The following is a 24,768-nucleotide window of genomic DNA, read 5'->3' as shown; positions in this document are numbered from 1 at the left end:
ACGAGTTCCGCAGCGATACTACCTCCTAGTGGCCTGGATGTTTGTTCGAAATTGATCACCTTAGGAATAGTAGCTGCCGAAAGAGGGAGAACTGAAGTTCGTACACAGAGGGCCGCGTGAGGATCGTTCTTGTGCAGTATAAATTTGCTCTTTTGCGGGGTGCAGGAGAGATTGAGACCGACGTTTTCTTGCGATATGGTTTCCGAGAGTTGAATTTCTGAGTATGTAGATAGTTGTTGTAGTTGTTGTAGAACATAGTCTTCGGACAAGGAAGATAGTGGTGATGACAAAGGAAAGGAGAAGAAGCTTCCATCATGAAGTAGTAGGTCGCAGCCAGATCCAGGAGCCAGGGTCAAGCTCGGCTCGGAATTTGGAGGTGAAGGCTGTTGAATCAAGGCTACAGGTGGCTTAGAGGGCGTGGACGGCATGTGCTCTTGAAAATCAAGAAATAATTCGTCTCCAGAGTATATAAAAAACCCTTCTCTTGCTGGGCGAGGTCGTACCGCTGGGCGGTTAAGCAAGGAGGCCGTCATGGCATGCCCGATCTATGCCCAAAAGCTATCAGATAGCAGCCGAAACAGCAGGAATGGAACTCGCCATGAAAGATGTGCACGCGTACGAAGGGAAATATATAACCTTGGCGTCAATCATATCCAGTAGTTCGTCCACATCCATTCCGAGATCAGACTTGTCCGATTCGTCGCCAAAGATCCGTTCGAGGGTCAAGGTCTCCCGGCGTTTATGGGTTTCAGAAATAGAATCTTCGGCGAGACCAGAGCCAGAGCCAGCAAAGGAATGTGTAGTAGGAGGAAACTCATAGAGCACTATCCCGCTTAGACCGACGGACTCGATCCTAACGAACCTCCGTACGCCTAGTCCCAGCCTGGAAACATTCGCCTGCGAACGACCAGAAATATCGGATTCGACACCATACCCGCCCAAGTCAGAATAGACGCAAGAGCTCAGGAAGCGTCGCCAAATAGTCCCTTCTGGGTGGGTGAACTTGGTCGGATTCCTGCCTGGAGAAGGAGTTAGCTCATCTGGAGTTGGATAACGGCTTGTTGTTGAGACGCGAAGGGCGGCTGACAGAGTTGCTGACCAGCTAGGCATTGTGGTAGTAGAATTGTGTTATGAAAGTAATGATTAGATCAACCTGACGGTATTACACCGTGTGCATAATGCTATTGAACCTTCGATAACTCGATTTCAATTAAAGTTGCTCCCCCATTCCTCTTGCCACCACCATGGACAACGACGAGCACATTGATTTTTCTCATGCCGTCCGCTTTCAAATTCCCCAGTTTATCTACTCTGCCGCCCCATTGCTAGCTCCTGGTGGCGGAGCAGAGGTCTTGCCTGGCGGCTTGCATTCTCAAGCCTCGTGGGTCGGCAATAATCTCTTTTCAGGTCAGAAGTATATTCCCGAAGACCAGTACGTCTTTTACTTGCCAAAAAGAACCGTTACTCTAAGCACAACCTAGGCATGTCTATGCTTTCAACTCGCAAGCAAGAACGGCCCATGATCATGCGAACGGGCCGTTTTCATACCCCAATGACGAACCAACTCAGCAGAGCCAGCTAGCATCTTCAGCCCCATTTGATTTTGACGAATACACAAACGATACTACATCCGCCCTATCCTTATCTCATACCCAGCAGGCACCGACACCACCATCACACTTGAACCCTGACCTATCTGCCTTCTTTTCGACCTCTGGTGTCCTTGCTAATCCTCCTTCCGTTCTTGTTCAACAACACCCCCAGAATCAGCAACAGCAACCTCACCTCCTCTCTGCCCCCTCTCCATGTGGTCTACCAGTCTACTCTGCATCGGGCTTTGATCTCCTTTCTATTCTTGCGCGCGTCGCCACACGTCCCAATCCACACGTTGTTCTTGGGCCCGTAGACCTCACATGCTCCTTCGTCGTCGTCGATGTCCGGAGATACGACCATCCAATCGTGTATTGTTCTCCTCAATTCTGTGCTCTCACTGGATACGAGGAACACGAGGTTTTGGGACGAAATTGCCGCTTCCTTCAGGCCCCTGGTGGTCTAGTTCAGAAGGGAGAGGAGAGAAGGTTCACGGACGGTGTTGCTGTTGCACAGTTGAGGAAGAGCTTGGTCGCAAATAAGGAGTGCCAGGCTAGTATTGTCAACTACAAGAAAGATAGACAAGCCTTCATCAACATGGTGACCATTATCCCAGTCTTTGAAGGTGACGGAGACGGTCAAAGGGACGCAATATACCACGTTGGGTTCCAGGTCGATCTTACTCGCCAGCCTGGCGCGATTTTGGAGAAAGTGAGGGATGGGAGCTACGCAATGGATTTTGCTTTGCGCGGCCCCACATCCACGCTTCAGTTGACGTACCCCACCATTGATGGTCTGCGGCAAGTACAGAAGTCAGAGCACCGAAAGACAACGGCTGCCATTCCACCTCTTGTGATGTCAAAAGATCTTAAGAAACTGCTTGCTGACCCAGCTTTTGTAAGGTCGTTCCCGATAACGACTTGTACCACTGTTCCACCTCCATTGTCATCCTCCTCGTCTGCACTTTCCTTGGAGGACACCCAGCTAGGCTCTAATTCACTTCTGTCCCTTATCCTCCTCGAGGCCAGCCCAGATTTTATCCACGTCGTGTCTTTAAAAGGGACTTTTCTTTATGTTTCCCCAAGCGTCCGCAGGGTGTTGGGTTACGAGCCCTCCGAGCTTGTTGGGGGTAGTATAAGTGATCTCACACACCCTGAGGATGTGGTGCCACTCATGAGGGAATTGAAGGAGAGTAGCGCGACTGCAGTAAACGTCAACTCCACATCTGCTGGTGGTGGGATGATTGCAGATACTACTTCTGGGAGTGGTGCTGCTGCCCAAGCTACACCTCGCTCCGTTGACCTGTTATTTCGTGCGCGAACCAAGGCTGGAGTTTACGTCTGGGTTGAATGCAGGGGTCGGCTTCATGTGGAACCCGGAAAAGGGAGGAAAGCCATTATCTTGAGTGGGAGGGCCAAGGAGATGACAAAGTTGACTTGGGGCGACATGGTCAGGTGGGGTAGGGGACTGACGAAGAAATTGTCTGCGCCGTTGAACGGAGAGGTAACGAAAGAAGATGAGGTGGAGTACAGCCAAGAGTTCTGGGGGATGATGCATGGAGAGAGCTTCACTGTCCATGGCATGACATTCCTTTCTGCTGCTGTGGACGTCAAACACATCTTGGGCTATACACCAACTGAAATGGTGGGCATGAACCTTGGAGGCACATTGGCAGATGGTGATGTCGAGAGGGTTGAGCAAGAGCTTGCAGCACGAGGCATTTGTCTATCGACAATTGGTTCAAGGTATCAGCAGCAGTACAGACACCAGCACTCTGGCACGGTCAAGGCGGTCAATATACGGTGTCAGATGAAGCGCAAAGACGACGGCCTCATCCAAGTTGACCTCATCATATATCGCTCGCCGCGCGATCCCTTGGTGGATGCTTTGCCGACAACAACCACGAAGAACACAATCTCACCGTCCCCATTAGTATATCGCATCAAATTAGTTGATCCTTCTGCCTATCTTCAATCGTCGTCATCGTCCTCTGCAGCGTCCCTGTCGTCGAATAATGATCTGAATCTCGCGCACCCACTGGAAGAAAATATGTTCCAGGACCTCGAGACCTCGCGTAATTCAAGTTGGCAATACGAACTCCAGCAGCTAAGGTTTGCGAATCAGAGGCTGGAGGAGGAGATCAAGACACTGGAAGGGACAATCGCAGCTCAAGAGAAAGCCAAGGCTGGTGATAAGCCTCAGCCTCAGGCCAAGCAGAACACATCACGGAAGGTGGGAGGGACCCAACAACAGCGAAGGGACTCTCACTCCCGGACTCGTGGAAAGGAATACTACCAGCAGCCACCCGTTGAGCACCAGGAGCATCACGTACGGGATTACGCAACCATGAGACCACTACAAATTCAACCTCACATTTCGCACATTCCGCAGAGGCCCGCCACACCTGGGCCGTATGATCTATCATCTTCTCAGCCACACCCCCTTGCCATGACATATGCAAATATACAGGCACCGATCCCCTCCCTGTCCAGTGTTCCGTTGGAATGGTCATCGCCTCCAGTGCCCATGTATATACCTAATGGTGGGCAGAGCAGGCAGGGTGAGCGCACAAACCATGGATTGCGAACGACAGGAACGGGCGCGATAAAGAGGAGCTGGAACTCGTTGGCACCGTGAGTGCATCATCTTGGTACGTACAATTGACGTGCTTTTTCTTGAATGAAAAATTGACAGATACCAGTGTGTATTCTCCTGGCCCAGGTTGTAGCGTTGGCTGCCCAGCTCCAGCTGGCTTTTATCATGAGGCGTCTTATTTACGATTTTTCTTGACTCCATGTGTGTTGTACATTATTTTTTTAGATCCGCGAAAGTAGGGGTATTGTACTGTGGCCTACGTTCGCAGCCTTGAGAACATCTGCAACCTCGACATCTGTGCTCGTGAATCGACATTACGTGACGGGAACGTATGACCCCCAGTATGCTGCATGCGCGATGCGGCAAAGGAACACACAGTCCCTTGAAGAATAGTCAATGAGCTCCTCGGACTAGTAAACGATACAAACCTGGTCAGATAAATTCGCCTCTCAGTTGCGCAAAACGTCTCTGCTTGAGGGCTTTCTACCATCATGCAATGATCAATCTCAAGTCGATGAAACGGAAGATAGCCTCCTACCCAAATACTGGATCGACTGAGAGAATGTTGACGGTATCTCCCGTCACCCACTGCTCCGTTTCTCATATCGTTATACCACAACCCTATTCTGCTCTGGTGTTTCTCGTGCCAACCAACTCCCATCCAGTGTGCCCTTGCCCATCTCCCACAATGCCCAAGCCTCGCGGTCCAAGTTCTTACGCGCTACATCGCAGTCCACGGTGATGTCCTCGATTAGCGCTTTCAGCTCTGGGTAGTCTTTCTCCTCCCTGATGAACCCCGTGATGAGCAGCCGCATCTCGACGCCGTAGAAGTCAGCCTTGAACTCGTGGAGCACATGCACCTCGGCCGACTGCTCCTTGTTCTTGTAAAACCGGTTGTACCCGATCGACATCACCATGGAATATATGCTAAACCTGGAGCTTGCCTCCGGTGTTGTGGTAGTGTCTGGTGATGCCATTGGCTGGTTCGGATGTGATGACGGCAAGCGCAGGGATGCCCAGCCAAAGTACACCCAGGAAGTGATCTCGGCGATCCATGGTCTCAGGTTGTCGTCAACGGGGAGGTTGGCAGTGGGGATGCCTAGTTCCCCGGAGCCGCGCCCGAAGCCCCTGATTACTTTGCGTTCCATCTGCAGGGGGTAGGGCGCTTCGGGCCCCGTAGGAGGGCCGATGATGAGTGGGCGGGTGGCCATTGGGCTTTGGGCTTTGGAAAAGATTGGAAGCGTTTCTAAGAGGCGATGAGGGGCTGCCGTTGTCGAGGATATAGCCTGATCGATTTCTATATCAGGGAAGTTTTCGACAGCTAGAAAACCCTCAAATTTCAGTCGATAAAGTGTAGGTCGAGAAGGATGTTGAAGGGTTAAACCCCTGGGCGGCGGAGGTATGTTTTGAAGCCTGAAATTTGTTGCGCTGCGATGGTGACGCGCAAGAGCTACCTCGCGCCGCTGAGAAGACACACGTGAAAAGTCAGATACAAGAGAGTTGGCCTTGTAACTTGAGATGCCTCCGAGTGGTTACTCAGAAGACGGAGCCAAAAAGAGATTTTGTGTGCAAAGCTTCATGGTCAACTATTACATCCGCCATTCCAATGCCCGCAAGTTCCAAATCTAAAAATGGTGTACAGTGTTATTTTTTCTGATTCTTCTAGGAGTCCTCAACGTTCGACTGTCTGATTCTCTATTCTTTAGCAAGCAAAGAGCGTCCGGTCATTTCTAAACGAAACAGCCATCAACAACAGAAAAATGTTGGAAAGAGTTGAATAACACACCTTTAGGCTGCTCCAATCCCATAATAGCCAATATAGTCGGGGCAACATCGCAAAGAGCACCTCCCTCCTCTTCGTCCTCCTCCTTCTTTTCCGTCTCCGCTTTCTCCTCAGCAAATTTCAAGATATCAGGATTTCCCGTCATAATAAAAGGGACAGGGTTCGTAGTGTGGGCGGTATGTGGGTTGCCTGTCACAGGATCCTTCATCTTCTCCGCATTGCCATGGTCGGCAGTGATGAGCAGGATGTACCCAGCCTCTTCTGCAGCTTTGTAAACCGTTCCTACTGCTTTGTCCGTTTCGGTGACGGCGACTACAGCGGCATCGTACACTCCCGTGTGCCCCACCTAAGACTTGGTTGAGAACGAAGAGTAGTAAGGGAAGGACGCAAACGAACCATGTCCGGAGGTGCAAAGTTGCACATTACGAATTGGTCTTCGCCTTTCTTCAAGACCTCGGCAACTTTCTCAGCCACACTGTGCACGCTCATCTTGGGTTCCTTATCGTACGTGGCCACCTTGGGGGAAGGAATCATGTGCCGTTCCTCGTGAGCGAACTGCTTCTCCACTCCGCCGTTGAAGAAAAAAGTGACGTGCGCGTATTTCTCAGTTTCTATTTGGAGAGTTGTTTCAGAAAAGAGGAAGCCATAACCAAGAAACGGAGGGCGTACCAGCAATGTGAGCTTGCTTTATCCCCTCTTTTGCAAGCCACTCCGCGAGGACGTTGGTCATCGGCTGAGGAGGAAAGGCTACGGGGAAGGGGAACTCGGAGTTGTAGGTCGACATTGTGGTAATTCCCTGAATAGTGTGTCAGTATGAAAGATAAAAGAACTTGCGAGCTTACCAAGTCCTTGGGAATGTCGACCTCCATTGGTTTATTGGGGAGTCCGAATACCGAGACGATTTCTCTCATCCTATCCGAACGATAGTTAAAGAAGAACAGGGTATCACCATCTGCCATCTCCCCCTTAGCGTTTGAATCACAACATGAACAAAAAAAACCACCTTTGATTCTTCCCTCATCTCCATTGACAATGATGGGCTTCAAAAACTCGTCCGTTACATCTTTCGCATAGTTTGCCTCGATTGTCTTGATGACATCTTCTTCCACTTTTTCGCCAACGCCACCCACGAGTCCATCAATAGCAACCTTGACCCTTTCCCATCGCTTATCACGATCCATGGCATAATACCGACCTACAACGGTCGCCAATTCACCGTAGTTTTCCTTCTTCGTAAAGTCAAGTAACTGCTGTGCGTACTTGTTTGAGGAACGAGGTGCGGTGTCGCGACCATCGGCGAGGAAATGAACATAGGTATGCGGGACGCCCTGCTCTTTAGCGGTTTCCAGGAGGGCAAAAAGGTGGTTTATATGGGAGTGAACCCCACCGTCCGATACCTACCCAAGAGAGACTTAGCGGCCCCGTAACAATGTGAGAGGGATACATACCAGGCCAAGGAGGTGGAGCCTACCAGTTCCCTCCACAGCGCGCTTGCAGCTATCCAGGATTTGAGGATTCTTGTGGAATTGCCGTTTCTTGATGGAAACGTCAATGCGGACAATATCTTGCCATACGATGCGGCCTGCGCCGATGTTTAAATGTCTAAAAAGAGTGACATGTTATGTCCAAAAGAATGAGAAGATAGTAGAGAAAAAACCTACCCGACCTCGGAATTGCCCATCAAACCCTCACTCAAACCCACAGCTGTTCCATGAGCTTTGAGTGTGCGATATGAATGTTTCTCAGCAATGCTATCCATATTCGTGGTATCAGCGGCCTCTATCGCGTTTCCAGGTGTGCCCTTCTCTGGTGCAATGCCCCAGCCATCGTGGACGCTGACACTCGAGGTCAGAAGCATAAAGGCTGGTGAGGAGAACTAGACGGACATAAGGCATACTTTGTTCTTCACTGTTACTGCCATCGTCGTTGACGGGAAGGGGTCGCAGAGGACTGAGGTAGTTAGTTATCAGGAAAGATTCGGACTATCGGACTTGCGATATCATTATCATGATTATGTCATATGACATCACACCTCATCAAAATCTGTCTTAAGATTTCTTCAAACTGTTTAGCATCCAATTAGCATCTTTTCATGAGTCTACCCACCAGGATCCAATCGAGACGATTTGTGACTTCCTCGTCCGCCTTGTTACCTCGACTCCTCAACATCGGAATCAACAGAGGGCGAAATTCAACATCATGTCTTGGACCTGTCGAAAGACCACGACTTTAGTCGACCGACGACTTCACCTACGAACATAGCACATTATGACCCAACAGAGAACAAGTCTCATCTTGACGGGCCTGCCGACTTTCAGTTACCTCGCAAAGCAAGCCAGATCTCTCGCAACTATATTCAGCAGCTAGCAGATATCGTTAAGCAGGATTGTGACGCACCACCCAAGGACCGCATCGACTTGGTTCGATTCTTCTTCAGCGGCGAGGTGGATTCACATCCGTTACCCAGCACCGAAACTTGTCGCGTACTTGATGGTCTATGCCCTCGACATCTCGAGGTCGTTCCCAGAATAGATTTTCGTCGTTTGCTTAACGGGATGCAGACCCCTTGGCCTCTCGAGACTGTACTGATCAACGGAGAGGATGCATCTAAGGGGAACCAGAGTATCCCACGTGCATTCAGTGGCCTTCGGGACCTCACCCTTTACGAATGTCCTCTGTTGAGACTGATAGCGCCGACCAGTGGAGGAGGGTTGGTTAACTTGAAAAATCTTCGAATCTCAGGAAGCAATGTTATGGACTCGCTCGTCCACATCTCACGCGCGAACAAGGCGCTCTTCCATTCAGTCGAGAGACTGGTGTTGTTGAGCTACTGTACGGAGATGGATATGCATCCCCATGTAGGCAATTTGCAGGACTTCTGTGAAACATTACAACAGTACACCCGGCTCAAGACGCTGGAATTTCACATATGCACCGAGGACATCGAGAGTGGCTATCAACCTACCTCAAAGCAGTCCATCCCTCTCCCATCGTCCCTGCCACCATCTCTCAAACATCTCTGGCTCACACTACCTGTAACCGAAGGAATGATTACAGAGATGGACGCCTGGAAACATTTTGCAGAAGATGTGTCATGGTTACCTGAGCTTACTGACTTGTCGTTCACACTCAACACAGATTATCTGTGGTGCTTAGATGATTCGTGGTGTATCAGTGATCAATGGTGTACTGATGATCTGACTAAAAGGCCTAAACAGAATCTGGTTGAAATATTGGCACCGAAAGGGGAGGAGTTTGTGAAGATCTTTCTTGCCTCGCATCCAAATGTGAAAGTCGAATCCTCATTCGAATAGGTTTAGATGACGGCAATTGATAGGGGGTATCACTATACAATGAAATTTAAATATTGCCTGCAGCAAGTGCAAGCGAGGCAATGCCAGCCAAAATGCTCGCCCCATTATACAGGGCACCACTTGCTTTGGCGGTTGTTGAGGCTGCTGGTGCCGCCGACCCAGTGCTAGTTACAGCTGGGGACGTAGCTGCTGCAGAACCAGCCCCAGAAACGGTAGCAAGCCCAGAGGGAACGGCCAACGTAACACCCTGCAGAAATGGCTTAGTTGCTGAAAGGACGATCAGGACAACTGGACCTACAGCAGCAAGGCAGAGGGCTTGAGCAGCAGATACCGCTGCCTGCAATTGGGCTCCCGCACACTGTTTCTGAATGCACGCCGTGGTGGCCGTTACAAACGCTTCGTTAGAGCACAGGCATGCATCGTCCGTCTCTTTGCAGCTCCCTCTGGGACCGTTGGTAAGGCAAAGTGCGGCGCAAGCTATTTAACTCGTGGGTTAGGTCATTGAGCGACAAGATGAAAGCAAGACATACTGGGAAGACCTTCCTGACGACTGGACAGAGAGAAAGCGCAAGACGAGGCTACGACGCTTGACAGGAGGGTGAAAGAAATGAGCGAGAAACGCATCTTTGTATTTCTTCTCGAGTAGTGACAGTCAAATTGGAGAGAAACGCCTGGCTTTCCCTTGCGTAGGCTTTTCCTTTTATCTATCCTAGAAGCCAGACTGTGCCTGGAAAGATCGTCAAGAACAACACATGGCAAAGTGAATGTGTAATTGCTCGATACTTAAGCGATGGTAATTAATCCATAGGTAGATCGTTGATATTATGTTGGAGAACCTGATTGTAACGGTGTTATACCCTTTATCAAGACAAAACGTTAATATCGGTCGAGAACTGAAGAAGAGAGGACAACTTACTTGATTTTGAAGAAATCATACAGCGATTCAATGTGAAGCGCAATCTCGAGTACACTGCACATAAGATTGCCTCACATCAAGACAAGTTGATGGGTTGATCAGTGATGAGCAAATCGGTGGCGCTTGGTTACCACCACTGTCCAGCAGTCGCCCATCCACTCCTATCCATCATGTACTCACCAGCTGCTGCGTTTCGTCTGCCCTTCTTTGAAATTGCTACTTGCCAAGTAGTGCTTGAGATTTGGGTAACTTGGGTTTGCCACTTGGTTCCTTGATGTTGAATTTATCACAATGATCATCGGTGGTTGGTACTTGTGACCAGATCTACGACTTGCAGCGCTCTTGAAGCGTCAAGCTCAAGCGCTAGCTTAGTAGGGGGCGGCGGTGTCGTAGCCTGTAAAAGCAAGAATATCAAAGGGCTTGCCTGGATGGACGACTTTTGCCCTCAAAGAGGGGCTGCAGAAGGAACTATATGGCTCCTTCTGCAGCCCCTCATCAACACGACACAAGTCTTTATCCGTTATATTCCAGTGCAGCATACATTGTGTCCTGTAACTTTGTCCCATCCGAAAGGAAAAAAATAACTGTCTCACCAATCCTGCGTGTCTTGCGCTTTCATCACAAAGCCTGCACTTTCTTCTTTTTCTTCTTTGGTTTCTTCTTCGGCACATATTTGGTATTACCGTCACGAAGCTTGAAGGTGAGAATCGCCTTCTCCGCTGCGGCGAATTTGACCTCGTCTTGGCTTGCAGTTCCTCGATACACTGCTGTTTCACGAATTTCCTCCTTTCCATTCACGAGGATAATGCACGAAACATTACCCTTACTCTTCTCGAATTTGTATTCGATTTCTTTGTCGTTCTTTGAAGCCCAGTCTGACAATCGCGATACGGGGTGCAAGATGTCGACATCGTCGCGGACTATCCTCTCAAGGATCTGTATGATACCCGTCTTGCGAAGGACCCCTTTGACGCAATCCATGTCCCCGTTTGAGTCAAGAAAGATCGCTCCAATGAGACTCTCCACCATGTCACTCAGGAACTTGGGCGCCTGGAGGCGAGTCAAAGCCGCCCATGGGAATATAATGCCTTTCTCCAGAGCTTTTTCAATAACTGCTTTGCATTTTCGGAATCGGATAAAGGTGTTGGACTGGTCATCCAGAACTCGAGGGCTGGAGTGAAGAAGACACTGCCACAAGTAGATTTCCTGGCTATCTGGAGCGAGTTCAATCTTAACAGGGCCTTGGTCTCCCTGGGAGTCTGGCGATGGGCGGGGCATACTAGCGTCGAAGTGCAAGCAGGTCCGGAGGCAAATAAAGGCGAGGAAATGGGCGTTGACCACCGCTGATTTCCGTAGATGCATATGACCTGGGCTATATTCCTTTCCTGGCGCACGATAAAGATAATCAGTCACTATCATATCAAGAATAGAATCGCCCAAAAATTCCATTCGTTCGTATGATGATGATGTATACTGGTCTTGTTGATAACTAGCGTGGGTTAATGCTTCGATTAGAAGAAGTTTGTGGTTAAAGGTGTATCCCAGCATCGATTCAACATCGACTAGTTGATGAGGGTAAGGCGTTTCTTCTGAATCTCGAGCCCGGCTTAGCAACTGTTCGATACGCGTGGGGAGTGGTTGCCATTTGAGACCTAGATCGAAGAATTTGATGCATTCGTATCCCAAATCGAAACCACCGTGAAGGTACGCAGCGCCAATGATTGATTCAACGACGTCTGCCAAAACTGAAAATCGAGAGTTCGAGTGAGGTAAGGAAACCAGGTGGCCAGAAAGACTGACCTTTTGTTGATAACGATTGGCTCTTGCCTTTCTTCTTCTTCTTCTTGGTGTTAACTTCTTCGACGGTCATTTTATCGGGTTCTGGAGTGGTCTCTGCGTCTTTCTTCGAGAGGTAGTGAGGTTTCCATTTCTTTCCCAGGAGCATGTCTGAGAAAAGATAAATCTCACGACCAACCTACTCATCCCTCAAGTACTCACCTCGTATAATCCATCGATAGAGTTCTCGAGCAACGTTTTCCTTGGCTAGGCGAACATTCGACACTGCATGATCCTTCTTTCTTGTGAGATACCCCTCATGCCACAGCGGATACTCGGAAAGGAGTTGTATTCCACATACAAACTTTAGGACGGTGTCCCCAAGCGTCTCTAGACGCTGGTAATTCTTCCTTTCGTTTGATGATGGGGCAGTGATTGCGACCATAAGGAGTTGCATCGGAATAGAACTAATGGGAGAGGCTGGTGTGAACACTGCTTTTTGTAAGGAGTGTGTGGTAGTGAGCATTCCAATTGAGCGAAGGAGAGCCGGAAGGAGGAAGGCGTAATCGGCGTCAACTGGCGAAAGGAGAACGATGCTGGATAGACGAGGGATAAGATTGATATATTTCAGCTCGGAAGAAGGTTCTTTTGTTGTTGGAGTTAGTGGTATCAAAAAATTAGTTCGTGGAGGGTATGCTTGGACAACCAACAGTGGATAAGTCACTTCCAACTCTGAGAGTTTCTCGCCATATAATTCCCTTAGCTCAAGTTCCTCGTCTTGCGAAAGCGGGTCAAATCTCCATCTCACAAACTTGTAAGGCTTTCCAAATTGGGGATACCTTCGAACTATAGCCAGATCTTCAGGAAACGAGAATTGTTTGCCAAATGACTCCCCGTCGGCGATAAATTCCAGTTCATGTGAATCAAAAAGCGGTCGAGTGGTTGAAAGCCATGACCGACGAATATCCCAAGTGTCTTCTTCATGCCCGTCGAGAGGCAAGAACAAATAGGAAAAATCGAGTTGATCCCAATCCATTCGGACACCGTTCAAGCACCAGAAGAGTCTCCTGGTATACTCACGAGCTTTGTCTAGAAGGACGACGTCTTCTTCATTCATTCGGCGCATAAGACGAAGGCTCGCTTTGATTGCCCCACGCCCAGGGTAATATAGTACGGGAGCGTTTTCTCCCGCAAGGTTCACCATCTCTGACTGAGTGAACAGTAACAATGGAGGCAAGGCCCCCAAAACCAGTTCCGACATCCACAAATACCCTTGGTGGACTTCATCTTCAGATTTCCAAGGATCCATCTGAATCGAGACTTTGGCAAACCCACTGCGACGCTCTACGTCTGCGAGCATTGCTTTCACCTCCTCCTCCAGCTCTGGCTCAATAATGCTAGTTATTGGAAGTAAATTGTCATTCAACAAACCTGCTTCGTACAGCGAGAAATAAGCGCGAAAGGCTGCATGACGATGCGCAGATATTTTGGTGTCGTACATGCGTTCCACGAAAAATTCGCGAGTGGGGAGCGGCAGGGCCCGCGGAAGGGTCACCTTTGACCCGTATGGTCCGGTATAGGGAATTATTGCACGCGCATGGGGCTCCAAGGCATGCCAGCCTTCTATGAAATCAGGTGGATCGATATCATATAATGGGCGGTTATCAACGTGAGCTGAATTTGGGATGACGGCACAGAAGTGGGATAGGTGAGAGACGGCGGAGTGGAGAGTCAGCAGAGCACCGGTGGATGGGTGTCGAAATACCCAGTCGTCGTCTTCCTCCTCCTCCATTTCATCCGAATCCTGTTCGTCCAAAATGAACTCTAGATCTCGCGTTGGGTCGTTGTACAATGCCACCATTTGTCGTTCCAGATTTTCCCACTTAGCGACGTCCTTCTGATTTTTACTTCCATCTTCGAACATCACCGTAAAAGTACTCCTTTGACGACGTGCCCTGCCTCTACTTTGTGCCCAGCTGGCCATATTAGGCGGAGGGTCCCACCGTATGACACTTCCACAAGCCTGAATGTCAATGCCTTCTTCAGCAACGGAGGTAGAGACAATTAGATTTTTCTCTCCTATTTTGAAGTCAGCGATGGTATCCTCTTGCGATTCTCGGATGAGATTGCGCGTTATGTCCATTACAGCGTGCCGGTATGAGCTTTCAGACGTCCCAATAAGTAGCCCCACCCGAAATTGGTCCTTTGTCTGAGGATGATTTGAGAGCAGCTCAGCTAGCGCTAGAACTGCATCTCGACGTTGGACAAAGATAATCCCGCTATAAGCTTCATCATGTGCCTCTGCTTCTGCCTTCTCGGCCAGAAGACATTCAACAAGAACACGAACTTTGTCGGAAGAATCATCTGTTATATCGTCAGGATAGTACGAAACAGGAGAAACAACAATCTGGTTGAGAATGCCCAGGAGATAGGCTTTCTCTGAATTCTTCCAGCTGGACATGAAATTGTTGTGTGGATTCGCGGCTAGTTTTGCTTTCGCCAACACCTTCTCAACAAACCAATCTGCAGCCCACGGCCCTATGTCTTGGCAGATGCTGGATGTAGCGTTAGAGAAGTCTTTGAGACCCTTGTGCGTAAAAGAATTTCGTTTGCTGATGACCGTTGACAATTTCTGATCCAACCGATGGAATTCCGCTGAGCCTGGAATGGTCTTTTTGATTTGTTTGCGCAAAGAGACAACGTAGGGGTCTTTCTCGATCTCAAGTGTATCGATAACTGAACATAGAGCCGCGTAATTCGTCGAGAACGGAAGGCAAAGTGGGTCGGGGGGCTGATAAAGAACGTGCTTGAACTTAGGTTTGTAAACGAACTGGGCCAATTCAGCACGATGACGGCGAGGTGCACGGATGGTGCTGTCCAGATTAGCCTCAATGGTCCTAGCGTAAGGTTGGTCAAGGGGTAGCGAAACTAAAGGGTGGAAACCTACTGGAATGCCTTGACTACATTACCTCCATAGATGGGACTGGCAGTCAGCCCCAAGACAGCTGGCCGAACGAAATCGGAGCCTTGGATAGGAAGATCAAAGTAGAATTCTTGCATGATCCTATTATATGGATGGTTATCCACAGCATGATGAGCTTCATCGAATACTAAAAGGCAGATGTCCCTTCCAAGGACTAAGTAACCATGACGGAGGGCGTCAAGGAAAACCTGCGGGGTCGAAACCATCACACGATGGGTTCGGATGACCTTCTCCCATAAAGCGGCATTCCTCCATTGGTCTGGCTCAAGTGAGCCTGAGATCAGACCGACAGATACTGGGAGATAAGTTTGAATGACGGATTTCTGCTGCTCGCAGAGCGCCACCGTTGGGGCAAAGAACCAGCAAACCTGAAGCAACGTGAGCGCATTGATTATGGGGGGGACTGTAATATATACCTTGGTTGGCTCACGGTGGATCTCATGTTTCAATCGGAGAACGGCGATAAGAGTTTTGCCTGACCCAGTGTCAAGGGCAATAATGATATTTTTGCGGAGACTCTCTTCAAGCATCTCCTGCTGGTAGCCTCGAGTAGCAGGCGTGGAGGGTGAAAGATCTAGTCCATCCATAGTGGACGTACGCGCGCAGTCAGTGGAAAGTTGGACCACCGAGTTATATATCTCGATTCCTGAGCGCCTACTGACTTCATTATGGGAAGGCGTAATCGAAACCTTACGTAAGTATCATCTTCCACGTTTCACGAAGCAAGCCGTCAATATTTCTGAATCCCTGGGTGTTGTGGCATCTGGGCTCTATGGAGGTGTCGACCATGCCAAGTTCCACTAGCAATACACTTTGGTTAAAGTTTACTGTAAATCAAAAAAAAAAACCATAATAACTACACTAACACTTGTAAGTATACTCTCTGTCTGGGAGTCGAACCCAGCTTTCGCGCGCACCTAGATCCATGACAGGCGCGTGTACTAACCGATATACTAACAAAGATCTTACTACTGATCCAAGTAACACAAGTTTGAAGTCTCGAGCGAAATTCAAAGCTACCAGGTCCTACCCAAACACCTATCCATGACAATCTGATTGCCCATTGCCGAATTTAGATTCAATCCAAGTACTCGAACGGTATACCCTGGAAGTTTGCAAATGGCCCTCTGAACTAGTTTCACCAGCTCCTTGGGTTCGAGGAAATGAACGAGGGACTCGTCGTTGAGGGAACGACGTAGTCGTTCAAGACTGGCCTGAAGATTGTATTGACGCAATGCTGCTCAAAGCTTGGTGACCAGAGAAAGGTTGTGGATAACGTGCTCTCTTTATCACTCTGGTCAGTAACTCAATTGAGAGGAAGCAAGGTAGAAAACCAACTACGTGGAAGTGGCCATGATCCTGACTCTTTGGAGCCAGGTGCATGAATATTGCACCTCTAGGAAACCACTCGCATCGTTCCCAATGGCATCCAGAAATCTCCGCCTGACGCCCGCATAGTCAATCCGCTCCAGATGCTCTTCGAAATGCAGCCTGTCGCAAATAACACGATATAACACGAGGTTTATTTCGGGTTCATTTTCCTGTTATCCTCGCGATAACGAAGGCAAACCTCAAAATAGAACGATCGCTGATACACTCGATCTTGGTCGTCTCCGCGATCTTTATTCCTATCTTGCTACCATTCCTCTTGCTTTGTCTTCAGAGATGCCGGCCTTCTTTCTGCTGAGATTCTACAGGAGGTGTACCGCTAGTACAACACTCGTTTTGGCTGTATCTGCACACGAGCGCTCAATGGGATAGGAGCACGTCGTCATCTCCACTTTCTTGCGGCCGTAATCAGACGACCCGTGGCGCTCGACCGAAAAACACAAGTCTACGCTACATACGAGTTTGGCATTCAATCCCAGGATCGACTCCTTCCTGCGTCTTTGAGGATGGAAGTTGTCACATCTTCAAATCTCAGTCCTACTCTCTAATTCGTAACCTTATCTGCCCCCCGAAAGACCAACACCTCAGCATCCCAAAAGGAGGAGTGGGTGGATTATCTATGCCGTCTTTCCAGGACCGCTCTGTGGCCCGAAGACATCGGAAGGTTCTGCGGGATAAACAAGGACACAACCCAGCTTCGATCGCGTGCATAAAGAATTCGGAAGTCCGGGGTCACCTGAGCCAAATCTGAGCCGCTACCAATACAAGGAACGGAGCTAAACCTTTCTAGTTGTTTTGACTGACCATGGTGGTCGGGGCGGCTTTTGACTCTGACGAAAGTTGAGGAAGGGTGGTTCTTGGCTCGGGTGTTGGAGTTGGGAACTTTATAGGGACAATTTCTACGGAGTAGCCAGTGCAAGAGGCTGCATCTTAATAATTAAATTGAAAGATACTTCAGGTACCAGGGACAATCGAAAATTGATATTATTAGCTAAGTATAGCGACATCACGTGAGAAACTCGTTTTGGGTTCACAACGGTGCTACACGGCCTCAAGAGAACTACAACTGGATTACAACTGGACTACGACGAGCGCTGCTACCCACTGCCCTCCCTTTCTCCACAACCACCACCATGCGACTATCGAATTTCTTTTCAAAGTGCATCAACGCCTGCTTCGTTCTTACCTTCCTTGCAAACCCCACGTCATGTCAGCCCCAATCACAATTCTCATCCTCAGCTGCCTGCTAACAATTATCTATAGCATATTTCATTATCACGGAGCCGGCGGCGGGAAGACAGTGGGTGAACGGTGCTACCAACCTTGTTACTTGGGAGAAGGGTGTGCTGGATGGCGTCTACGGGTTTGATGTCGAGATGGCACGCATGAGCCAGGACGGGCTCATGAAACTTGCCCGCAACGGTTCGTACTGCCCCCTTTTTGGCTCGTGCACCAATATCAATCTCTTCTTTACACAGTTCCTTCGGCCTCCAACGCCATAAATCTTCAATTACAAGACGTACCTGCGGGTGACGACTACTTCCTCATCTTCATCAACTCAACGATTGGTGTCCTATACGCTACTTCCTCACGTTTTACAATCCTTGCCGCATCGAGTACGCCTACCTCCCAAGCGCCGTCACCGGATGCCAAGGTATCGACTGTGGCTGTGAGCGGAGGCCCAAATCCAACAGCTCAGTTTGCTACCACATTCCCGGCGATCGCTAGCGCCGCCGTTGTCAGGTGGGAGGTGGGGATGGAGCATTTAGCGGGCCTGCTCAGTGTCACGATAGGTGTCGTCTTTGGGGCTAGTTGGACTTTGCTTTGGTGATATGGGCTGGGTGCTGCAGGGTGTGGGAATGGCCTTGCACCCGACCACCTTTGGTGTGGCATTTATCGTGCCAATGTCGCATTCAACGTAGGCTGCCGTCCAGAAATCTATTTTCTTTGTCCCGCCCGCCACCTATGCCTACCCCCGTGGTCGCGCTTCTGCTCCCGAAGGATTCTGAGCACCTAAAAGATACACAACTATTTTGCAAGCCCGCCGCTCATACGGCTTCCTGTCCTTTCCCACAACTACCTATACCCCGTGGACATATAGCAGTATCACTCGTCATTTCACTCTTTTAAATATACTAAATACTTTACATTATATGCTTCGAGGTCCTTTTGTATGTCACATAGAAGCAAATTCGAATCCATGCATACCCATTGCAGCTGACATCCAATAGCGGAATAGAGAATACATTGAACGTGTCTAGGCAGCAAGAAAAAAACATCCATCCTCCACGTATCAAAATCCTCAAATTTGAGGTCGCCATCAGATTTGTAGCAGCCCGTCCCTTTTTAATAACAAGGTAAGGTGGTGCCGAACGGGCGATGTCAACGCCGCAACAGAATGGAGGCCACTCCGGCGAGCTCAACACTTTGCACCTGAATGTATCGTCACAGGCGATATTGATTGTGGAAAGATCAAAGTAAAAAGGTCAGAAGTTTCGCTTTCTTATATGGGCGGAGTTTTCGGAGTTAGAACTCAGGAGCACGGACCAATCCGAGCCTCATTCTTTCAAGAACATTGAATCAATCAAGCGACAACGTCTGTCTGGAAAAGTATGCTCAGGACAGCATGGGGTAGGCAAACGTCGGGCGAACTATGGATGTAAGAGAGTTGTAAGTGCCCAGTCACGTTTGTTGGTGTTTCATACTTTTATTACCTGAAACGACGTCATGATCAGACATCACCCTCTTGCCCACCTCAATACTGAAATCTGAAATGGCAGAGAAAAAAGAGGTCAAAAGGGAGCTTAAAACTCCAAAGGGCTTCGCTGGTTTGACCGTATTTTTCTCGTATGTGTTTTATTTCAAACAGCTGATCACTTCTAGTCGATTTTCTTATGGGTGGGGTGTCTGCCGCAAGTCTTCTTGGCTCAGTCGCCTTTTCCGATTCTCATTCGGACGCTTTGCTAGGCCGTAGCGAAGACAAGCGCTGCACCCATCGAGCGTATTAAGCTCATGGTTCAGAACCAGGATGAAATGGTATGGCTAGTTACCGCTTTGCTTCACCTCACGTTCTGCCGATTAGATAAAACAAGGACGGCTTACGAGCCCTTACAAAGGAGTTGTCGATGCGTTCACGCGCACGTATCGAACTGAAGGTCTTGTTTCGTTGTGGAGAGGGAATACCGCGAACGTGATTCGTTACTTCCCTACACAAGCATTGAATTTCGCCTTTCGTAAGTTTCAACGGGCCCACATTAATGGTCATAAATAACGTCCATATGTAGGGGACTACTTTAAATCACTCTTTGGGTTTCAGAGGAGTGCAGGTTACTGGACATGGTTTGCGGGGAACGTAGCATCTGGCGGTGCTGCTGGTGCTTCTTCCCTCGTTTTCGTGTATTCCTTGGACTACGCTCGAACTCGCCTCGCTAATGATGCCAAGACGGCGAAGGTTGGAAGTGTACGTCAATTCAATGGATTAATAGACGTGTACAAGAAAACTTTCGCAACCGACGGCATCCTTGGTCTTTATCGCGGGTTTGTCCCCTCTGTAGTTGGGATCATCGTTTATCGCGGGTTATACTTCGGTGGATACGATTCCTTGAGTGAGTATCGTTTGCAAACAGTCAACATTCGCTAACTTTCATTGTGTGAACTATAGAACCCTTCGTTCTCGTTGGTTCACTAGAGGGTTCATTGCTGGCGTCATTTATGTTGGGTTGGGGGGTAACGATTGGAGCGGGATTCGCTTCATACCCATTGGATACAATTCGGTACGTACGTACTTTCCTTTCAAGAATCCCATTCTTATTATCCATTAGTCGGCGCATGATGATGACATCTGGTTCTGGTGTCAATTATAAATCAATGTTCGACGCCGGGTCTCAGGTAAATCATTGCTACTCTTGTATTTATTTATTTTCCAGACTTGGTATCTGTAGATTATTGCGAAAGAGGGGATCAAGTCGCTATTCAAAGGCGCTGGAGCCAATATTCTCAGGGGAGTGGCTGGTGCTGGTGTCCTTGCTCTGTACGACAAGTTGCAAGAAATTTTGTTTGGAAAAGTTTACCGTGGAGGTAAATACTCTCCACCAGTCTTGATCTGGATATGTCACTTATTCGCGATACTTATCCTTCGTAGGGTCAGGTTGAGGGTAAGTTACGGCCCAATTAAAAGGGAGCGTTGGGTTAGATCCAGGTTGAATACGGTTCAAGTAATCACTACTCATGGTTATTAATATTACTTTACAAGTACGGTCGTGGAATTTTCGAATTCGCCATTGTGAACCAAAGCACCCTCGAGAAACCTGAGTCACCCTAGCGGTTTGTCGTGCCCATTTAGTTGTCTGTTTTTTTTTGTGCGGTGCAAAGCGACCGTGGGGACGCTGGATGATTGATGTTGGCTGGAATATCCAGGGAAAGGGATAATAAGACCGTTGAGGTGTGGCGAGTCAAGCCCGCCGTCCCTCATTGGACGAAAATAGAGCGGAGGCGCTCCTGTCCGCCTGCTCGCCTTCGAACCACTCTTCACGGAATAAATGCCCGTGTCCGGGGAATGGTACCTTGACCCTAGGATTGCACAGGTACACACTTGTCTTACCACACGCATGAGGTACAAGTCTTCACTCCTCCTACATCTTGATCATCAAGTGGGGACTCCTACGGAATCTCAGTGCGCCAATGATTAAGGCGGCGGTAGCGGCGATGCCACCAGCATAGAACATGGCAGGTCGGTAGGCCGAGATGCCATGGCCAGTGCCACCAAAAGCCGTCAAGATGTAACCCGCAATAGGTGCGCCGGCGAGATATCCTCCAACCCAACCGGTTACGATCATGCCAAAAGCCACAGCCATAAGTTGTGTGCCCATGACGCTACCGACGACGGTGGGCATGATGGCAAAGAACCCGCCGCTAGCTGCGCCGTTGATGAGAGCGAATACGAGCACGGGTCCGAAGGAGGTGGAGGTCGGCCAGATAACGAGTAGTGATAAGGCGATGAGGGAGAGGATAAGGAAGAGTGTGTTAAGCGGGCCAAACACACGATCAGAGCAGATGCCTGTGAAGACGCGACCGACTGCGGAAGAAAAGTTCCACACGCAGACAAGGACGGCACCAAGGGTTGCGCTCAAGTGGAGCGACTGGGCATACAGGGGCAGGAAGAAGGGAGGAACAATGAGAGGGAACGTTCCCAGTGCTCCTGCGACAAACAAGAAAAGGAAATCCGAGTTTTTAAAGAGCGACCAGTCAATAAATTGCTTGCGCATGACGGTGAATCGTTCTTTGACGAACCAAGCAGCCGGCAACCCTGTAGCAAGCATAAGTAAACCGACGATGCGGAACGTCCATTCGACGCCGAGTTTGCGTACGCCTGCTTCGAGGGACAAGCTAATGACCCCACCACCAAGCCCACCGCCTGCGTAGACGATACCGACCGCAGTGCCGCGCTTGGTGGAAAAGTACTGTACAGGTGTAATTGACACGACCATGAAACACTGGCTGACGCCAATGCCCATCATGACGCCGGCAGTCATGAAGAGCCCCGCTACGTTATGCGTGGCAAAGCCGGCCAGTATCTGCCCAAGACCCATGAACAGGACCCCGATGATGCCCATTTTGCGTGCGCCTATGACACCCAGGGCGCGCGAATTGATCATTGCCAAGACGGCAAGAAGGCAAATCGAGATGGAGCCAATAAAAGAGAGTGTCGAGGCTGGAGCGAGGCCGCGATCGACGAGAGCCGCTTGTAGCACTCCCCACGAGTAGGACGTGCCGACAAACCAGAAACATAAGATAGAACAACATACAATCATCAGCCATGATTTACCGCCGCCGTCGGGTATCACGTCTGCGAGATTGGGTTCAGTGGGAGGTTCTAATGCTGAGTTAGCGGCAGTGCTCTGTTCAGCCACATTGTTATTCGTGAGGTTGGAAGAGGTGGAGGCGAGCGTTGCCAACTCTACAATGTCGATTTCGCTTTGAGGGCTCTCCTGGATTCCTCGGGATTGAGTTGAGGGCCTGATTGCTGCCATGGAGGGAGCTGAGCTGAGCAGGGCTTTGGTATTTTTAGACACCGGACAACTGGGCCGACACCCGGGGACTGCCGTTGCTTTCATTTGGCTTCGTTGCAAGTTTGCAACCTTGCTTGCAGCCTGCAGGGCCAACTCTTGTGTGAAATGGAACCAGCAACGAGCCAAATCAAGGTCGAATGGCTCCAACTGCTTAAATTTCGGGTTGACTTCGGCCAACTTAAAGTCTTGGAGTCACTTGGAGTAATTCCAGCTCGACATGGCCTCAGTAATTTTGGACGACTCATCTAGCGCGTTCACTTATGGCGGAGGAGCTTGGACAGTGAGCAATCTTATACAGTGGTACAATGGATCGTCGACCTACGCTGCCTTCGCCTTCACTGCCGGAGCGGGTACTCTTTCCGTGTCATTTCAAGGTCAGTATACATTCGTCATGGGCTCTACCCAATTATTCACAGACGCACAGGAACTTCAATCGCGTTTTTTGGAAACACACCTCCTGTTTTCAACGACTCACAAACTCTCATCGTGTCTATCGATGGCGGGACCCCATATAACACCACCTACGCAGATCCGAATCCTCAGTCATACCGCCAGTGGTATCAAACCCCAACTTTGATAGATGGCAAGCACACCGTTCTGTTATCCCACGTCTTGGGCACAGCTTTGGACTATGCTGTGGTAACTGTTGGGGAGGACACGCCATTGGGAACTAATCGAATTATCGTCGATAACGAGGACCTGTCAATCACCTACAAAGGGTCATGGAGCCGCAGCATAGCAGAGTTTGATGCTGGGTCCCTTCCAGACGGCTTCCCTTATCATAACAGCACTCAGCGCAGTTCAACACCGGGTGATATATTCACGTTTCAATTTTCAGGTATGCTCTTCGTCAGAGACGTAGTCTACGACTGAACTGGGATCTAAAGGTACATCTGCGACAATTTACGGAATCATGGACTGGAACAGTACTGGCACACTTTCAGCCGCGTATACCCTCGATAATGTCACTACTCCCCAGATATATACCATCTCAAAGTCATCACCAGAATACCTGAACAATGACGGCCAACAATCAAATTTTTTGTTTTACAGCTTTGACAGCATCCCTGCCGGGAATCACACTCTCGTCGTGAACATCACCGCATGCGTAAACCAAACTTTTATCTTCGACTATCTCACATATACCCCATCGTTCTCATCGCTTGGTACCATGCCGAATCTTACAACACAAACTTCTTCCGCGTCTTCCACCACTTCATCACCATCAACACCTTTGCCAATCGGGGGCATTGTAGGCGGCGTTCTCGGCGGTTTGGCCTTGCTCTTTGCCATTGCTGCCATCATCCTCTTAATGCGAAGAAAGAGATCGAGAAAACAAAAAAATGATGGCGTGCCAGCCCATGCCAGTAAGTGATTTTGGATGGACCTATCAATAATGGGGTCCAGTTGCCCCCTCCGCGTACCGGACTGACCATTTCGTCCCGCCAGCCGTAGAAAGCATCGGACCCTCGCAGTCATCCCCCCCAACCAGCGAAACAATCTCGCCGTTCCTCAGTGCCAGCATGTCTGAATCACAAGTGGGTTTGGGGCTTCCCCCCGTCCTCAAGGGTCAAATCTTAGCAGCTGGCTCCCCTCGAGACCACAGGATGGAATTCTCATCAAATGCGTCTGTCAGTGGCGGTGATAGTCGATCGCTACAGAGAGATGGGTCAGAGGTGGCAGCGTCTATCGCGCCCCCTGCTTATGAGGAGTTGTGAAACTGTTCACCCAAGTACTGTACATCTGCGGCCCAATCAATAACAGACGATAGTATGTACGCTTCGTGGACCGACTTCTCAAGGCTAATACTCCCGTCACGTTTAATCTCTCCTAAACTTCGGACAAGCGTCATCACGCCGCCACACACCCTGGCCGACTGTGACCGACGCCACCAATCGAGGCGCTATCGCGATGCCAGTGATGGTGAGCTTCCAGATTGTCTTCAAAGCTTCTCACCCTGTTGATAGCGTCAAATACACATTGCATCATTTGAACGTTAGCGCTTGTCTCATCTTCACCGAATCTTGGTTGGGAGTTGTAACTGGACCATTTTATGCAGGAAGTATGTCCATCGAAATGATTCGCAACGTGCTCTACAAATAGCATCGGCCACGCTCAATCCTTCATGGAGGCTCAGCGCTCAACGACAAAACGTTCCGACGTGTGATCACACAGAATGGTTACTGATCAAGTCTTCGAGGTAGAATCAATAGTTGAAACGATTGATGGCTGGAGAGTGTTGTTTGACGGTGGCAGACCGAGTGGAGCTATGGTCAACCATCTGGTAGAATCTGACCTATCTATAGCTTGACCCTCTGTCGCAATGCATGAATAAATTCTCATGTTCCCTTGAG

At 49.3% G+C, this 24,768-nt stretch overlaps 10 protein-coding genes across 10 annotated transcripts; 5 read left to right on the top strand and 5 right to left on the bottom strand.

The window, feature by feature from the left end:
* Nucleotides 1-1,818: 1,818 nt before the first annotated feature.
* LACBIDRAFT_168843 (uncharacterized protein) lies at nucleotides 1,819-2,208 on the top strand (the record flags this gene model as incomplete). The annotated part of the gene is made up of 1 exon (XM_001881322.1): nucleotides 1,819-2,208. A coding segment is annotated over one exon (390 nt), but the record flags the coding sequence as incomplete, so codon positions are not given.
* A 2,585-nt stretch (nucleotides 2,209-4,793) lies between these two features.
* LACBIDRAFT_297810 (uncharacterized protein) lies at nucleotides 4,794-5,396 on the bottom strand (the record flags this gene model as incomplete). Its single annotated transcript, XM_001881146.1, has 1 exon — nucleotides 4,794-5,396. One exon carries the CDS (start codon nucleotides 5,394-5,396, stop codon nucleotides 4,794-4,796), a length of 603 nt encoding a protein of 200 aa, XP_001881181.1.
* Nucleotides 5,397-5,731: 335 nt separating this feature from the next.
* LACBIDRAFT_387516 (phosphoglycerate mutase) lies at nucleotides 5,732-7,919 on the bottom strand. The gene is made up of 9 exons (XM_001881145.1): nucleotides 7,855-7,919; nucleotides 7,630-7,803; nucleotides 7,417-7,570; nucleotides 6,972-7,365; nucleotides 6,811-6,920; nucleotides 6,638-6,764; nucleotides 6,365-6,579; nucleotides 5,972-6,314; nucleotides 5,732-5,915 (listed from the first exon to the last, which is right to left on the bottom strand). Exons 1-9 carry the CDS (start codon nucleotides 7,887-7,889, stop codon nucleotides 5,881-5,883), a joined length of 1,587 nt encoding a protein of 528 aa, XP_001881180.1. The 5' UTR covers nucleotides 7,890-7,919; the 3' UTR covers nucleotides 5,732-5,880.
* Nucleotides 7,920-8,149: 230 nt separating this feature from the next.
* Nucleotides 8,150-9,074, top strand: LACBIDRAFT_327397 (uncharacterized protein; the record flags this gene model as incomplete). The annotated part of the gene is made up of 2 exons (XM_001881321.1): nucleotides 8,150-8,800; nucleotides 8,866-9,074. Coding segments are annotated over 2 exons (858 nt in total), but the record flags the coding sequence as incomplete, so codon positions are not given.
* Nucleotides 9,075-9,257: 183 nt separating this feature from the next.
* LACBIDRAFT_294421 (uncharacterized protein) lies at nucleotides 9,258-10,466 on the bottom strand. The gene is made up of 4 exons (XM_001881144.1): nucleotides 10,199-10,466; nucleotides 9,813-10,140; nucleotides 9,581-9,759; nucleotides 9,258-9,529 (listed from the first exon to the last, which is right to left on the bottom strand). Exons 2-4 carry the CDS (start codon nucleotides 9,904-9,906, stop codon nucleotides 9,329-9,331), a joined length of 474 nt encoding a protein of 157 aa, XP_001881179.1. The 5' UTR covers nucleotides 9,907-10,140; nucleotides 10,199-10,466; the 3' UTR covers nucleotides 9,258-9,328.
* A 350-nt stretch (nucleotides 10,467-10,816) lies between these two features.
* On the bottom strand, nucleotides 10,817-15,544 carry LACBIDRAFT_294420 (uncharacterized protein; the record flags this gene model as incomplete). Its single annotated transcript, XM_001881143.1, has 6 exons — nucleotides 10,817-11,943; nucleotides 11,999-12,145; nucleotides 12,197-12,570; nucleotides 12,685-14,871; nucleotides 14,922-15,325; nucleotides 15,374-15,544. 6 exons carry the CDS (start codon nucleotides 15,542-15,544, stop codon nucleotides 10,817-10,819), a joined length of 4,410 nt encoding a protein of 1,469 aa, XP_001881178.1.
* Nucleotides 15,545-17,463: 1,919 nt separating this feature from the next.
* LACBIDRAFT_297805 (uncharacterized protein) lies at nucleotides 17,464-18,512 on the top strand. Its single transcript, XM_001881320.1, has 3 exons — nucleotides 17,464-17,555; nucleotides 17,610-17,768; nucleotides 17,825-18,512. The coding sequence occupies exons 1-3, from the start codon at nucleotides 17,480-17,482 to the stop codon at nucleotides 18,175-18,177; spliced, it is 588 nt and encodes a 195-aa protein (XP_001881355.1). The 5' UTR covers nucleotides 17,464-17,479; the 3' UTR covers nucleotides 18,178-18,512.
* Nucleotides 18,513-18,953: 441 nt separating this feature from the next.
* LACBIDRAFT_184960 (ADP/ATP carrier protein) lies at nucleotides 18,954-20,628 on the top strand. The gene is made up of 10 exons (XM_001881319.1): nucleotides 18,954-19,005; nucleotides 19,127-19,174; nucleotides 19,230-19,258; nucleotides 19,314-19,382; nucleotides 19,429-19,579; nucleotides 19,631-19,951; nucleotides 20,008-20,119; nucleotides 20,168-20,234; nucleotides 20,288-20,423; nucleotides 20,488-20,628. Exons 3-10 carry the CDS (start codon nucleotides 19,241-19,243, stop codon nucleotides 20,496-20,498), a joined length of 885 nt encoding a protein of 294 aa, XP_001881354.1. The 5' UTR covers nucleotides 18,954-19,005; nucleotides 19,127-19,174; nucleotides 19,230-19,240; the 3' UTR covers nucleotides 20,499-20,628.
* A 373-nt stretch (nucleotides 20,629-21,001) lies between these two features.
* Nucleotides 21,002-22,186, bottom strand: LACBIDRAFT_167022 (uncharacterized protein; the record flags this gene model as incomplete). The annotated part of the gene is made up of 1 exon (XM_001881142.1): nucleotides 21,002-22,186. A coding segment is annotated over one exon (1,185 nt), but the record flags the coding sequence as incomplete, so codon positions are not given.
* Nucleotides 22,187-22,631: 445 nt separating this feature from the next.
* LACBIDRAFT_327392 (uncharacterized protein) lies at nucleotides 22,632-24,601 on the top strand (the record flags this gene model as incomplete). The annotated part of the gene is made up of 8 exons (XM_001881318.1): nucleotides 22,632-22,694; nucleotides 22,958-23,252; nucleotides 23,302-23,781; nucleotides 23,822-24,045; nucleotides 24,148-24,184; nucleotides 24,261-24,337; nucleotides 24,474-24,476; nucleotides 24,518-24,601. The coding sequence occupies 8 exons, from the start codon at nucleotides 22,632-22,634 to the stop codon at nucleotides 24,599-24,601; spliced, it is 1,263 nt and encodes a 420-aa protein (XP_001881353.1).
* Nucleotides 24,602-24,768: the final 167 nt, after the last annotated feature.

Source organism: Laccaria bicolor, genomic scaffold (assembly GCF_000143565.1).
Source record: "Laccaria bicolor S238N-H82 LACBIscaffold_12 genomic scaffold, whole genome shotgun sequence".
In the NCBI taxonomy this organism is placed as follows: Eukaryota; Fungi; Basidiomycota; class Agaricomycetes; order Agaricales; family Hydnangiaceae; genus Laccaria; species Laccaria bicolor.
This window is presented reverse-complemented; position numbering and strand designations above follow the sequence as displayed.